Source organism: Dendrobium catenatum, unplaced genomic scaffold (genome assembly GCF_001605985.2).
Source record: "Dendrobium catenatum unplaced genomic scaffold, ASM160598v2 fragScaff_scaffold_1029, whole genome shotgun sequence".
Lineage (NCBI taxonomy): Eukaryota > Viridiplantae > Streptophyta > Magnoliopsida > Asparagales > Orchidaceae > Dendrobium > Dendrobium catenatum.
In genome coordinates, this window is record NW_021319491.1 from 415,954 (window position 1) to 433,733 (window position 17,780).

General features: G+C 29.8%; 1 protein-coding gene across 1 annotated transcript in view; it reads right to left on the minus strand.

Annotated features, from left to right (window-relative positions):
- Positions 1–17,464: 17,464 nt before the first annotated feature.
- Positions 17,465–17,780, minus strand: part of LOC110113011 (V-type proton ATPase subunit C) — a 39,025-nt gene continuing 38,709 nt past the window's right edge. The window contains exon 11 of the mRNA XM_020845419.2: positions 17,465–17,727. Within this exon, the coding sequence (XP_020701078.1) occupies positions 17,628–17,727 (100 nt within the window). The 3' untranslated portion in view covers positions 17,465–17,627. The remainder of the gene's footprint in view (positions 17,728–17,780) is intronic.

A 17,780-nucleotide genomic window follows, 5' to 3' on the forward strand; every position in this document is an offset into this window, starting at 1 on the left:
CTATGCTGTGAATTTTAAACTTTTGTCTCCACACCAAATGTGTTCTATAGTGAATGGTGCAAGTGTGGGAGATATGTCCTAGCATGCCACAAAAAAAATATCTAAGACTAGGAAAAGGGTTTACTAATCTATTTGGGTTATGGTACCTCTTTCTAGGTTTGAGTGATACATGTTATGATGAAGAGTTTTAAAATTCTTTAATTTAAATTGGTTGCTTATTATTATCTAATGCAATGACTTTTGTTCTTAATAACTCATTAGATTTTTTATATCTTGAAACATCAAATTTTAAATAATGTTCACTACTATCTAACTGACATGCAAGAGTTTTTAAATCCTTACATATATTTTCTAATTCAATATATGATGTTTTAAGGAATCATGCTCATTAGTTAATTCAGAATGCTTTTGTTCAAAATAGTAAATTCATCTAACAAATCCATGTGATTGTTATCAAGAGTGGAATGATCTTTTCTTAAGCATTCATGCTCTTTCTGTATAATTAAAAAGTCAGATTTAAGGCTAGCATGTGATTTTATAAGCTTCCTATGTGTAGTATGAATTTTTTTAGAAACTTCAAATAATTAATCATAGGTAAGCTCACATACCTCCTCTTGATTAGAATAATCATGATGATCTGACATTAAGCATAGGTTGGTTACCTCCTCTTCTATATTAATTTTAGAAGAGTCTGCCCAAAAAGCCTTTTGGGTCATTTGCTTGCCCTTCTTGAATTTAGGCTTTTTGTCACCCTTCGCCTTGCTTGGGTGAGCTTTAAAAGTTGGCCAATCAGACTTCAGGTACCCTGGCTTCCTGCATTCAAAATATATAACATCAAAAGAATTTTTAGAATTTTTATCATTTTTACCTTTATTCCATTGCTAATGATATTTTTTATTTCTCTTTAAAAAGCTCTTGAATTGCCTAGTCATCAGTGCAATGTCATCATCGTCTTGTCTCTAGAGGAGTCACTATCAGAATCATTAGCCTTGAAAGCTACTATTTTCTCCTTTTTCTTTTCTTCTGTATCAAGCTGCTTTTGACTCGCTCATAAGCAATAAGTAACCTAAGTAAGTTATCAATGTAATAAACATTTAAATCTTTGGATTTAGTAATGACAATTATTTTCGCATCACAAGAAGAAGGTAAACTATGAAGAATTTTATTAACTTTTTCATAGTTTGTAAGTTCTTCTTCTAAGGCATCTAGAGATATAACAATCTGAGTAAATCTAATATATAATTTAGAAATTAATTCACTAGATTTCGAGCAAAAAAATTTGTAATCATGAAGAAGAATGTTTAGCCTAGATTATTTGACTTTCTTTGTTCCTTCTGAAGTAATGCAAAGTTTGTCCCAAATCTCTTTTTCAGATGAACAAGTGGAAACTCACATATAATTTTCAGATTTTAAAGTATAAAAAAAATAGTTCAAACACATGGCATTCAGTTGTGGTAAACCTCTATCATAAGTAGTCCATTCAGCAAATAATATTTCAGTTTTAATGCTATTTACTAATCTAAAGGGTGTAAATAATCATTCTGAACTAGCATCCACATGTGATAATTAATTGATTGTAAAAAGGTGGATATGTGAGTTTTCCAAAAAAACAAAAGGAATATTACCAAATAAAGGTGGTCTAGTGATTGAATATCCTTCTGTGGTGTTACGATTATAAAAGTTAGTTATTGATCTTTTTTCAAAAGGTTTCTAAAAGCTTAATTCATGAATCCCGCTTAACACCACTTGAAAATTCGTGATGGTTGTGAAACCCTAAGGAACTAGCCCGAGGCTAACTAAGAGGGGGTAAATTGATTTTTTAAAATTTTCTTAAAGAAAAAAGAAAACCATTTTGAAATCTTTTTAAATAATTTAAAACAAATAATTCTATCCCACAATGTATAAGCATAACTAATTAAAATCAAAGTGTTTCACCCCAGAATAAATCACAGATAAAGATACATAAATTAAATGCAAAAAAGTAAACAAAAAGAACACACCAAAATTATAGTCGTTCGATCAACTTGACCTATGTCCACTCCCCAGAAACCTCCTTTCCATGTATTACATTAAAAGTAGTGTCCCTCCTTTTGCCCTCTCAGCAAGGCAGATAACCCCTTACAAAATCTTTTCACCGACCCGGTGAAGTAGAGAACCTTGAATCCTTTTACTCCCTCCTAGAGTAGGGAGAGAACCTTGAAATATTTTTACTCCCTCCTGGAGTAGGAATAGAATCTTGGAATCCTTTTACTCTCTCTTGGAGTAGGAAGAGAACCTTGGAATCCTTTTACTCCCTCTTGGAGTAAGCAGAGAAACTTGAAATCCTTTTACTTCCTCCTAGACTAGGCAGAGAATCTAGGAATCCTTTTTCACTCTCCAGATGAAGGTAGAGAACTTAGATATGATGATGATGATTGTCTTCCCCATAGCCACCAAGGAACCAGAATATAAACTTAAGGAATTTGATGGAGACCTTGCTTGGAGCAACCTTTGTGAACCCCTCACAAAACTCCCCCTCACAATAATATCTCTTTTTCTCCCAAGCTTTCTCTCACTCACTCTTCCTTCTCTAAGATCTCTCTCAAGATAGGACACCAATAGAAGATCATCTCAAGTGAAAATACAATTGCTTTAATAGTGGGCTTTTAAAAAACCCTAAATTTTCAACTTACCATCAATTATCATCTAGGACGATCGATAGATCATCCTGTATGATTAGTAAAAAATAGCCCTTTTAGCTAAGATGATCACTTTTACCATGTACAATCAGTTCTAGTATTTATACGAATTATCTATAACGATCCTACAATCATCCATGATAATTAGTTCAAGATATTATATTGATCATCCAGTACTACATGGGACGATGGGTGGTGATCTTCATATCATCATGTAACCCTCTCGGGATATCCAGTATGATCTTCCTGGATTATTAGAATAAAATTATGATTTTCATCTTTGACGATAGGGGATGGTCTAACAAAATATAATAGATTGTCTAGTATGATCAATGCAGATCATCCAATATGATATGATTGATCAATTTTACTAATAATTAGTCTCCTAATCATCAGATTAATTAGGCATAATTTTCAATAATCATCCAGGATGATATCATCCTGTATGATTAAAACAAAATTTGAAAATTAAAATATTATCTAAATTGTGATTAGCAACTTTTTTTTATAATCTGAACTGTGATTCATGTTCAATCTTTAATTAATTAGTGTGATTTGTTAAGCAAACTTTTTTTTGGCAAAACCCACAAAGGGGCCTAGCGTTAACAAAAAAATAGATTACAAGGTCCTTAAATGGAACCTTCAGCTCGCTACTGCTCAGAAGATCTATAAAACAAATTAAAAGAAAACCTACAACTTGACTACTCTGTTTTCTACAATTTATAAAATAACCTAATAACATTCTAAGTCTGTAAGAGAAAAGCACCCAAAAAAGGAAGAAAAAAGTCAACAGTTTCAGCGCATCCTTCCTACCAAAATTATCCATTTATCCCCAAAATTCTCAATTCCTTCAATCTGCATGATAATCAATTTGTAAAACTAAAACATATATAACAGGATACATGCAAGATTATAACTAATCAAAATAAAAAACCAAAGGATATAAATACCTTTGATGTAATCCATTTGCAGCCTACCAGCTCTATAGAGCAACAAGTAATTAGCCATACTATAAACATCAACAAAATATACAAGAACACTATTGAACGAATGATAAGTGCAAGAAATGCTAATAACCGAATGCAAAAATAAGTTAAGGTCAAAATGACAAAGTTTCAAAAACAAAAGGAATTCAAAGTGTACTCCTTTGTGTGAGAAATTGTGATTTCACATAATAAACTGCCTAGGAAGCAAAATATGAAGAACCAAAATACTAGGAGACTGAATAATCCTCAAACAAGGCAGACCCCTGTATGGAAAAATGACATTGTATATGTCCTGCCACATTAAAAAAGGAAACAAAACAATAATAATATCCAAATGAATCAACCCAGCAATAAGTAACTCCTGCCCATCATGGAGGAACCAACCCAAATATATATGAGCAGAACATAAAGGTAGCAGAAAGTAAAACCCCATAAAGATCCATCCATATAGGAATAAATAGAAATAAATAACCAGCAAAACATACCAATTACCGGAATACGAAAGAAGCAATAAAGAGTATATCTAAACTGAGAGATAGTGAGCACAAGCACCAAATAAAAATAAAACTGGCAAGAACCAAAAAGAAAAGAATTAAGAAACTCTAATATAAGGTATTCCCATAGAATCAAGCCTTGTTAAACCCAATAGTTTGGGGGAATAGAGGATCCCCCAAATTTCATAAAATTCAACAGATTACAACCCAATTCAGCTAAATAATATGTATTAGCTTTTCCTTCCCTATATATATGAGTTATAGAAAAATTAGTAAGATACAACCACAATTTAATCTCTCTAATAGTATAGAAATAAGAATGATTAGCAATGCCATTTCTAGAAAGAAATTGGATAACAAGCTTAGCATTAATTTTAATCCAAATATTACTAATCTCAAAAAAAATGCATAATTGTAACCCGTACTTTAAAGCCTGAACTTCAGCCATAATCACAGTGGTAATAACAGAGGGACCCATAAAGGCAACAATAATATGGCCATTGAAGTCACGCATGATACCACCATAACCAGCATTCAACTTTTTGAACACACCATCAGTATTAAGTTTATAACAACCAATGCTAGGTTTAATCCATCTAACTAAAATGTCTTTAGAACTTGTTATTAGGCCCTGGACCCAAAATACCAAATTGCTCAGCAATTTTAGAGAAGTTGTTAAAAAAAATCTAAATTAGTCAACTTAGCCAAAAATAATTGTCTCACTTTATCCTTAATCACAAGGGCAACGGATGAGGCTTTCATAATAATATTCTCATGTTTAGCCTCATTCCTACTTTTCCCAAGAAACCAACAAATAATGGTGGGTAACAAATTTTTAATATGCCTCTTTATAGGAACCACCCACTCATGCATGATACTAATGATGCCATTATAGTTCTTACAAAATTTATTGGTAAACAAATTGTCAAAATAAAGCCAAACTTTTAGAGCAACAGACCCATTAGCAAAAACATGATTCATATTCTCAATATAATAGTAGCATTAACATTTATAAACAATATAAAAACCTTTTTTTATCAAGATAGTGTCTACAAAGATATAATTATTGAAAATCCTCCACATTAATATAGAATAAGAAGTCAGGATACCTCTTTGCCAGATGGAAGATAAAATCTTATAATCAAGTTGCACATTCCTAAAAGAATGCCACACCACTTTGAACACAGAGCTCCCATTGTTAGATTTATAAAATAAAATAAAATCTTTCTAATCAAGTTATAATGGCACTTTCAAGATGAGATTAATGACAAAATCAAGAACTATATCAGCAAGGTAATTCGAATTCCAACTCCCATCATGAATAAAATTAGCAGTTTACAGGCACGGTTGGTATGATATTGAGTAAATTATTAATAGAAGAGAAACCAAGCTAGTTATCCTGCCAAAAAAAATGTCCTTTCACCCCAAACCCCATTGAATGAAATTTTTGGCAGAGCATTTAATTGAACAAAGCATTTTCCAATTGGAAGAATCCCCATTTTTGAAAAAGCAATTAAGAGGATATTTAACAACACAATATTTTGCATTCAGAAACTTTGACCAAAGGCTTTCTTAGACCTCAAATTAAACCCGAGTTTATATGAAAAAATAAGAGCCATGTCACTTAAATTCTTAAAACCCAACTTTCCTTCTTCTTGGACACCAGAGAATCTACCCCAAGAGGCCCATAAAATAGCAGATTTACTATCTTTGGCACCCCAACAAAATTTGTTAAAAATCCTTTCAATTCTAGTGCAAGTATTCTTAGTTGGAGATAAAGCGTGAGATAAATATATTGCAATAGAGCAAAGAACACTTTTAATTAAAACTAACCTTCTTCCAAAAGAGAGAAAATTAAAAGCCCAAGTAGAAAGTTTTTTATGAATATTAGAGAATATATCCCAAAATAAATGAGATCTCCTCCTACCTTTATAAAGAGGAGTACCTAAGTACTTAAGGGGTAATTTCTTATGTAAAAAACCATACTTGTCCTAAATAAAAGAGATTCTGGGTTGAGTTATGGATTTAGCAGTGATAAAGCAACTTTTTATAGGATTAAAAATTAAACCACTAGCCCTTTGAAAAAGAACAAGAAATTTAAAAAGGATTTTAAGCATCTTCTTGGAGCCATTAGTAAAAATAATAAAATCAACAGAAAAACTTAAATGAGACACCAAAAAACCACCAATAGTACGATACTACAAGTTAAGGTGATTTCTAAAAAGTTCATTAAGAATTCTAGAAAGAAATTTAGTAGCTATAATAAACAAAACAAGATGTAAAGGATCCCCTTGTCTAAGGCCATGAGAAGAGTTAAAAAAAACCATGATTCCTACCATTGATAATAACAAATAAAAATCAATGTTCAATATTATTCTTAGTGATCCTAATAAAGTATTTATTAAAATCAAAAGAATGAAGCATAATGTAAAAAAATTCCCAATTCATATTATCATAAACTTTGGTAAAATCAATCTTAAAAATGACATTCCCACCCATAATTTTATCTTCTAAATCATGCACAAGCCACTAATCTAATAAAACATTACCAAAGATAGAACTACCTTTAGGAAAAACTATTTATTCAATAAAAATAATATTAGGAAGAATTAAAGCTAATATAAACATAATTAATTTGGCAATGAGCTTGTTGAAAAAATAGCACTGACTAATCGAGCAAAAATCACTCCAAAAGTTAGTACCCTCACTTTTGGGGATCAAAATAATAGTAGTAGAGGTAAAACATTTTGGGTAAGAATTACCTTTAAAGACATCAACAACAACATTAAGTAAATCCTCTTTGATGATATGCCAAGTTTTTTGAAAGCATTTAGTAGTTAAACCATCTAGCCAGACCACAAAATCAATATTCATCTCTTTAATAACCAACTCAATCTCATTTTCAGACAAAATTTTAGTGAACATAATGTTATCCTCTTCAAACACAAGTGACAGTATAAAAGAAAATTTCAAATCAAAAGCATAAATAAAGTTTTTGTTAAACACCTCCTTAAAATTCTTAACATGAGAATCATAAACCAAATCAGGAGACTCAAAATGTTGACCTTCAAGAGTGGAAATCTTATGAATATAACTAGTAACTTTTTTATGGTTAGAAATATTGTGAAAAAAATTAGTGTTTCTATCTCCCTCGGCTAAAAACTTACAGGCAATTTTTTTTTTCAATATGCTTCTTCTTGATCTTGAAGATTAACTAAGATGTCCTTGACCTTATTTAAAGAAGAAAGGTTTTGTGTAAAAGGAATATTCATATAAAATATTATCAGCAAAATCAACTTGCTTCTTAGCTTCCACAATATTAGTAAATAAATTCTTAAAAACATATTTATTCCACCAATTTATATTTTATTTTAGCCATTTGAGCTTAAGCCAAAGCCAAATCATATCAAAATAATTATTATTGGGAAACAACTGAGCATGCCAATTAGCTTCAACATTAGTAAGGAATAAATTATGCAAAAGCCACATATTTTGAAACCTAAAACTAGAAGTAGAATTATCCTTCATAGAAATGTTCAAAAGTAAAAGAGCGTGATCAAAGAGGGTTCTAGACAAATGCTTAATATGGGTCTTTTGGTACTTAGAAATCAAACATTATTAAAATTAATATGATCTAATCATGTAAATTAGAAGCTAATAATGTATCATTAAAATTCTCCATGGCTTGGTTATTTTGTAGTTTCCCCCCAATTCTCTCAGAAATATTAGTGATAGTATTGAAGTCACCACCAACCATCCACAGTTCAAAATTATTAGAAGAAAAATCCATAATTTCATTCCATCAAATCCTTCTTTCAAATCTAAAACAAAAAGCATACACAAAATAAGCAATCAAGAAAATTGATATTAGTGTGCACAATTTTAGGAAAATCATTAAGAATGTTTAAAGTAACCCAATATTTCCAGAAAATCCAAAATTTTTTGGTACAACTACTAATAGAGCAATCAAACCCAAGTTTAGTATGCATGGAAATAATCTTGGAAGCTGGAATTAAAGGTTCAAGTAAAACCAAAACATTAAAATTATAAATCCTACATAAGTTCTTAACCCTGTCCCAATAAGGATGGTTTCCCATGCCTCTTGTATTCCAAATGAGAGCTTTAACCATTGGCAGAAGAATTATAAGAAGATCAGGTAACTCTAAAAGTTTGACATTCAGAGAGTTTATTGCTTTTAGATTTCTTCTTCCCCACTTTAGTATAACCCTCATCCACCTTATTAGCATTTGAAGGAGTAGACAATATAGAGACATCATTCATACCTATAGATTTCCATAATAAAGCAGCATCTTTGTTAGAAATAATTTCTCCTTTCTCTCTGTGCTCCTCCTCATCTCCTTCCTCATTCTCTACTTATTCACCATTGCTGACATTTCACATTGATTATGCATTACATTTTCATCACAATTAACATTGGAAGAATCAATATCTCTATTTCCATTTTGGAGTGAATCCTTCATACGCAATCTTCTAGAATCCAAAAATTCATCTTCTATGTCTTGACCAAATAATCCATCCTTTGGGGCCACAAGATGAGATTCTCTTAAAGAATTATTTCCATCATTAGTTTCCTCCTCAATATTAGGAATATCTGTAGGTATTGTAACAATGTTGTCGTGATCAATCATATTATCATTGTTCATTCCTAAAGGGATATGAATCTCATGATCAATACCATCATTCTTACCAAAATGATCCACATTTTTTCCTCTTTTCTCCCTGTTAAACTTTAAAAAGTGTAATTTTAAAAATATATTAATTTTCTTTGGGAAATATTTAATTTTTGGAATTTTTAGTTTTGAAATCAAATTCATCTTTATGAATAATATATAGCCTCAAGAGGTGAACATATCATTCCCTAATGGATTTAATTACAAAACTTTGAATTTATTCTAATTATCATAGTTAAACTCGGGAAAGAATTACATGTGACCCCGAAGGGTCAAAATAAAATTTAATCAAGTATTTGACTATAATGATCTGAATAAAAGATCATTAATTTCATAATCAAACTTATTATAATAGAATGATATATCTTCCCAAGAAAAGAAAATATTATCTACAATCAATCAATTGAAAATGACGATAATGATTGTCATGTTTAATTTTCTTAAAGATAATTAATTGAAGTTTTGAAAATAGATTTTGAATAATTAGATCTAGGTTTCTAAATCTTTTATGAGCATAAACCCTCGTAGTTAATTATATTATAGGGAAACTGGAGTATTCCTATGAATACTCTAAATTAAAATAGTGGTAGAAAATTTATTTAAGAATCAAATATCGATATCAAAGGAGATAAGGATTGAAATTTTCAAGTGGGATTGGATCAAAGTTAAGCACTTATTTCTAAAATCAAAAGAGGAAGGGTAGGAGGAACCCGGGATTTTAAAACAATTTAGAAGTGCCCCACTCTAACCTAAGTGTTGGGCTTGAATTTGATTGAAAGAGATTTAAGTTTGAATGGTTAAATTTATTAGATAGTTGGGATTATATTCACAAAGGTTGAGGTCTTATAACCTGAACATGCTTAAGAACCTAAGTCTACATTGGGTACTAAAAATTAATGACCCGAACCTAGCTAATACAATGCAAATTTGGACTTACCCTGACCTGGATTAGAGAGCTAACTAACCACCTAAGCACTTCAAAACCATGAGTTTTGTCTTTTATGTAAGAGTGATAAAGCTATTGTTTAAAGTTAAGTTTGAGGAATCAGGGCCGACACCTAGAGCAGATCCTAATTTGGCCCCTTAATATATATTGGGTTATATGAAACATGAAATAAAATATAATTAAATTTTAGACACTTTTAAGTTTGTATCTAATGCAATGCATGCAAATTGACTCGATAAATATTTGAAATTTGAATGAATCAATTTTAAAAAGGCTTAAAAATAGATTTTATCCTAGAAGAATGCATAGATTCCCCTTGAAAAATCTACACCCTCATAGGTCAGGTGGTCTACCAGAACCCGTAGGCGGGGATGTGTCTAACAAGTGGAAAGAAAATGTAATGAATATGCATATGAGAACTCCTGATGAGCCTGAGCTTACTTCTTAAAATGTTAGAATTTTTATGTGAGTTTAAATTTTTTAAATTTAATTGAAATAGAAAAAGTTTTAACGATCCCTCGTAAGCCTTTGATTGAGTTCAAGGCTAAAACAAAATTGACATACAAAATGCACAAAAAACTACTAAAAGTAGGCAATCCTAATCATAATCAACATCAAACATTAATCAAGTCAATTAATAAATGAATCAATTAAAACTTAATGTCCATAGGCAAATGCCTTTTAATATTACAAACTCATGTTTTGTGAGAAAAGTAAAGTGGTCAGGTACCACTAAAAATAAGCCTGGATTTCTAATCCTAAGACTCAGTGACTTTGAGAGTGGTTCTTCTCATTATTCACTTCTTTGTCCTTCTACAACCCCTTAGATCGTCGGGTCCCGATATCCGAATGAAAAGAAACTCTCCCTTGGAAGGGATGTTATCTTTTCTCTTTGAATATTTTGAAATCATCATAATTTGGTTCTCCAAATGGAGAGGGACTCTCACCTGAGGGATATCCCATCCTCTTTGGATTCCAAATTAGATGTCTAATCCCATTCTCAAAGCACTTTTGATATTTATAACTCAAATATTTAAATTATATATGAATATAAAAGGAAAAATCTAGACTCAACAACCTATAGGTTTATCTTAAATAGTTATAATCAAATAATCTCAAGCACTTAATATATATATCAAAAAAACTAAATGATCAAATTCATAGCCATACCTGACCATGTTCTTTTAATTTAAAGGGGGACTCAGCATTTCTGAAGCATCTATAGAAAATATTTGTCAATTTAAAACTTAATTTTATACCCCCTTTATTTTAATTATCCTCTATGAGCATGGCCACCTGCATAAGATTGAATTAGCATAAATCATCCCTAACCTAGGGGTAGATCTAATGTACAATCAATCACTTCATAGATTATAAAAATTAAGTAAATAATCAATCAATCTAAGCTAGCAAATAATATGCAATGAAAGCTTAAAAAATCTGGCACACAGCAGAAAAGTAAACACTAGCCTAACCTAGATCTTGAAGTGGTGTCCTAGCAAACCATCTAAAGTGTGTGAGGTAGGTTGTGTGATTTAGATATGTCTTATGTAAAGTAATTAGTTATAGTTGCTCGATTTTCTGGTTGGTTGAAAGGCTTAAGGAAATATTTAATCAAAGTTTAAATATTAATAAATTAAGATTATTTTTAATATATATTTAAAGGTTGAGTGATTACTACCTTTATTATATTAGGGTCATGAAATTTATTTCACCTTCCTTGGGGGGCTAAACTAATAGCCTCGTAGGCCCGGGTTACCTAGTAGTAATCAATATAATTAAGTATTTTGATTTGATTAAAGTTCAAAAATTGATAAATTTTAATTAAGGTTGGCTGATTACTTATTTTAAAGTTTGATTAATATTTTTTGAATTTTTAAATCAATTATTGAATTTTTTTGAAACTATTTGAGTTATTAAAATGCATTTAATTAAAGGGGTCAAATTTTAAATTTTTTATTAAGCTTAAATTTTGGAAAGTGAGTATTTTTTATAAAATATTAGACCTTAAGATGATCAGTAGTTGGACACTAGTTATGAAGGTTTGAAGTTTTGACTTGATTTTGACTTAAGTTTGACCAAATAGTTGACTTTTTAACTTCAACTAATTTTTAAGGATTTGATATTTTTAATAAATATTAAATTTTAATTTGACTTAAATGCCTTTGAGTTTTCTCAATTTAGAATTTTCTAGAATTAGTTATTATGTTTCAAAATTTGAGTATTTATTGAATTTATTTAAATGGTTTAATAAAGGGGCTTTTATTAATTTTGCTCCAAATGAACTTTACACTCCTTGAAATCAACTCCAAAGGTCAGGAATAATATAAGGAGAAATTTTCCAGTGTTTAAAAATTTTGTGTAATTTTTCATTATTTTTAAATAATTAAATTAATTAAATATTAATTTTTAATTAAAATTAAATTAAACTTAATTATATAATCAAATTAAAGGGTTTTATTTTTCTAAAGGTAAGGTTTCAATTTTAGTCTGTTTGAGATATTATATGTATTTTTTTGAATTAATTTTGATTTATTAAAAAAAAAGTTAATTTTTTAATGTCTAATTAAAGAATTCATTAAATAATTAACTTAATAATTTTTTAAATCAGTGAATATTCTTCTATGGGTTGTATATATCACTAAGTTCAAGTGTTCAAAGTTTTAAGTCAAAAGAATGTATATCCTAATTTTTAAAATTAATATAAGTTTTTTAGCCTGAGGTCTTTAATTATTATCCTTAATGGTGCCACTAAGTTACGTATATTTGAAATAGGTTTTACTAACCCTTGACATATATATGCATGCACATATATACATTACAATCCAATCCAAGACTTAGGAGAACCTTAAAGCTTGATGAGTGTGTGCACCCTAAGCATGCAAATCAAGTTAAAACTTAATTAATTGAAATATTAATTAATGAACAATTAAAAAGTTTATTATTCATTGATTAATCATCACTCTTCATAAATTATATTCAATCATGCTCAATCTAGGTTTAAAGTTTCAAGGGATCTCTCAAAATTCAAAGATTTAATAAATATATATTTTTAAAAATAAAATTTAAAACATATATGTATAAACCTATATATAAGAATATAAGAAATTAAAATATTTAAAATTATGAAAATTTGGATATATTAATTGTATTTTTTATATGAATTTTATTTGAATTTTCAAAGTTTAAGGCAATTAAATGTATTTAAAATAATTCAAAATTAATTAAAATTAAAAATAATTCTTAAATTGAGTTTAAATAAATCTTAATGGTTTCTAAAAATTTAAATTGTTAATTTATTTAAATTCAACTTTAAATAAATAAAAATTAAATATTTAGCTTGATAGGAGTTTGATTGGATGTATGGATTGATTTGACCAAGATATGTAAGTTTAACCAAGTTCATGGCATTAACTTGGTCATACCCACACTGGTATGACTCATGCAAGATTTGAATGGGTTTAAGGTATACTATTAAATGGTCTTTGAAGGTTTGAAACTTTTCTTGAATTGAATTTGAGTGTGTATAGTGAATGGAACTTATATTGACTGGATTTGACCAAAAATAAATCTGATTGACCAAGTCAACTAATGACTAGCTTAGGGTGTCCAGTCATGTCCACATCATTAGGGGGAGTGATAAAGGGGTTTTGAGTGGATTTGACATTGATTTAAGGCTTGACTTTATATAAAAAAGCTTAAGAGTTGATCTTGTCAACCTAGGTTGACTTTATAAACTAGGTTGACCCAGAGCCAAGGTTTAGACTTGACATATTTGAAATGATGTTTGGGGACCAATGGAGGTGATCCCAAGGTTTGGAGAGCTCAATTAGATCAAATCACATGTATGGATCCTTAAGGAGCCTTTAGGTCAACCTAGGTTGACTTGGTCAACCAGGTTGACTTAGGGTATGGGATTGGGTATAATAGGTTTGGTTTGACATTTGAAACTTGCTGGAAGTGGTTGCATTCAATTTGGATATCATTTGGTCAAGAGTCACTATTCACACCCCTAAAGAGTATTTGGTCATTTTGGGCCCTAGTCAAGTGGGGGTCAAAGTGGGTCAATCAAAATATAGTTTATCACTCAACATGACATAATCAAGGGTCCATAAGTGATCAAAGAGCTTGGAGAAGGCTCCAAGGTCAAATTCCATTGAGAGAAAGGTCTAGTGGCATAGGCCATAAATATTTAAAAGTTTTACAGCCTTTAGATTTCAATCCAATTTCAGGGATTAAAGGTCTCATATTGAGATCAAATTTGGAGAGTTGCCTCTAGAGACATGTCCTATAAATATGTAATTGATAGAATCTGAATCAGAGGTCATTTGATTGAGTTTTGAAGTGTTCGAAAAATCCATGGAAAAGGCATTCAAGACCATAGCCTTTGGATTTGGGTTTTGGATTTAGATGCTTGAATTTGAATTACCCATATCATTGATAATCATCTGAATGATTGTTAGTAATTGTAATAGGATTGAAGTTTGATCAAAGGGAAAATCAAGGTTTGAACTAGAACTGAGATCAAGATAGGTTTAAAGTCTGGGTAGGTTAGAAGTCTAGATTTAATTCAAGTTTGAATTGAATTGAGATATGGATTGGCTTGGATTTAGATTGATCTAAGATCTAGATTGATCCTAGAGTTTGGGTAGATTTAAGGTCTGGATTGATATATGGTCTAGGTAGATCCTAGGGTTCAGAGTCTAGGATGATTCTAGAGTCTAAGAAGTCCTAGGGTCTGGGGTCTAGAAGAATCCTAGGAACTAGGTAGATCCTATGATCTGTATTGGTTTGGAAGAATTCTAAGGTCTGGATTAATCTAAGATCTAGATAGATCCTAGGGTCTGGATTAATCTAATCAATGCATGATAGATCCTAAGGTCTGGATTGATTTGGAAGAATATTTACTAATCAGTGCATGTCATCTTAAGTGCTTAATCCCCATTAATCTTGATAGCCATGAAAATAAGACATGGTGCAATATATTTCCTTTTGAAGCACAGTCATTTTAGGAAAATCATTTATTAATAATATGAATGTTAATATAAGAATAGAACCCTAAAAATACAACCACTTAATTTTTTTTTAGGAAAATATATCCGAATTTAAATCGCATATTTCTCATCCAAAATAAAAAATTATCTCCAACTAAAAAGCAAACTAATAATTGATTCATATACTATTTTCACTAAAATTCGAAGTTCTAACAACAACAAAAATAATCTTCTAGAGGTGATGACAAACCATTGTTTGTTAAGTGTCCCTTGTGTATTTAATTATAAGATCATTAATTTGCCTATTACATCTCATAATGAACCACTCATTTAAGCTTTGTTTGGGATAGCTTCCTTACTGCTTTGTAAAGCAACCTCTTAATACAAAAATTGAGTTCAAGAAAACTTTGTACTAAAAAATTAATTTAAAAAATAAGAAGAAAAATATCCCAAACAAAACCTTAGACAACATATTTTAATTACATGTAACACATTTTAAACATCTCTTATAATATCTCTAAACCACCACCCATCTCAAATATTCATTCTTACAGATTTTGCACTCTATTTGACGATCATGATTTTAATAATATATTTTTTGTACCTTTAAAAATCTCTTATGATACTATTTTCAATGAATTACTTGATGAGCTTGGCTTTCCTATAAATGATGTTATATTTTTTTACTTGAACACATTTCTTATGACCTTTGCTTAGTAATAATAATAATAATAATAATAATAACCGTAACCAAAATTAGGTACAAGTGGCATACTATGTAGATAGATATAAATGATCAAATAATAGCATAAAATAAGAATTAGTCCTTTTTTTAATCTGTTTAATTTGAGATACTCTGATAATTACATGAACTAGTACACTTATATATATGGATGATTCATTTTTTGAGATCATCTAATCTAATGCATCACATTGATTGCTTATACTAATTATTTCATTACAAGCACAAAATTTTCAGTCTTCACTTTTATATGTTAATACCATTTGACATAAATAATTAGACATATACAGTGACGGAGCCAAAATTGTGAGAGAAAAAATCATTAATTTAAAAAATAAAACACAATATTTTTCATCCAAACTTTATATCAACATTAACGATTTCAAAGTTTTTTAAAGACATCATTTTAAAAGAATAGATTATATAGTAAAATAAACTTATAGTGAAGAAGCACATATTGCCTGCAATTTATGAGTCTTTATAGTTTAAAATCACTGTACAATCATTTTATTATTAATGCTATTAAAATTATTTTTTTTTAATATAAATAATCAGACAATTATTCATCCAAGAGTCTCTCATACGATTGCATAAATAATTCTTTACAATTAAAGAATATCACCAATTTATCATTACAAGATTTCATATAGATGATAAAATTATCAAGTTAATTGTCTAATATAATGAGATATATATTTGAAAAGTCTGATGAATAAAATTTAACTAGGCATATCAATCGTTCTTTATCAAAAGCTAAAAATAAATTACACAAATTCAAGCATTCCACACACATAAATAGCTCTGTATTTATTTCTATAGTAAAATAAACTTACAGTGAAGAAGCACATATTGCCTGCAATTTCTCTTTACAATGTTAGTAAAATAAACTTCATATTTTGAAAAGCATTACAATATTTCATATAGATGATAAAATTATCAAGTTAATTGTCTAATATAATGAGATATATATTTGAAAAGTCTGATGAATAAAATTTGACAAGGCATATCAATCTTTCTTTATCAAAAGCTAAAAATAAATTACACAAATTCAAGCATTCCACACACATAAATAGCTCTGTATTTATTTCATCATATCATTGATGAGCACTTGAAATTGCATATCTATGATAGCATAAAATAGTTCAATTAAATAATGATGTATACTTATGGTTGCTTGAACATTTTGCTTAATCTTCCTCACATTACAAAATTATCATTCATTTTTGAAACAACTATATTATTTTCCTCACAAAATATACATACCTTCTCTATTTGTTGTCCTAACATTCCCCATCATTCCAAGGCCTTCAAACCCTTCTTCCTCATAAAATTGAAAAATAAAATAAAATCATCCATGAAAAAAAAAAAATCTGATCTATAAATTTTCAAAAACAAAAACTTCCTCCACACTTAACCAATTGATCTAAAAAACATACCTCTAATTTTCTAAAATCCAAAGGTCCTATCCCCTTCTAAGTAAAGAAACCATAGTAAGGAAGAAATAGTCTAAATCAGCCAGCTAATCCCAGCTCTTTGTCAATCTCCTCTACCCTTCCCATCATCCTTCACCGTTCTATCATTTTTTTTCACCAACGTTACAAACATTTTCACCACATCCCCATCAATTAAACAAGATCATTGGTCTAGCAGGACAAAAGACGATGATGAAACTCTGAAGTACTAAGAGCTGAAGACCAGGTTGCAGGCTCAATGAACTGTGTGCACTACGAGCTAAAGACCAGGTTACCAAGACTTTTATCGATCCTATAAATGATTAAACAATTTTGCTCATATTGTTTTCTCAACTGTATTGTTCTTTAATCTGCGTTGAAAAGTACAAACTGAGAAATTCAATTTCACTATAATCGATCCTATAAATGATTAAGCAGACTTTATTCAATCGAAAATAAATAGAGAGTAGAACTGCCTGCAATTAGATCACAAACTCAACTCTATTCCCTCGAGTCCTGTAGAAGTAATAATAATTGGTGATTACCAATAATATACAGCAGCATTACGTTTTCCAGTGATTTTGTTCCGAAAAATAAGAATAGTTCAGCTTGTCTGAAATCATAGCAAGGAAAACAAAATTTATCTCAAACAATATTGACAGTGAAAGAGGCGTAAGGATAAGACTCCGCTTCAACTCCTATGCCAGCCACAACAGCAGCGTCATCATCAGATTTCCAGTAAATGCTGCAAGATAATCAAGGAGTGATATTAGCATCTGGCACAGAAAGCAACGCATA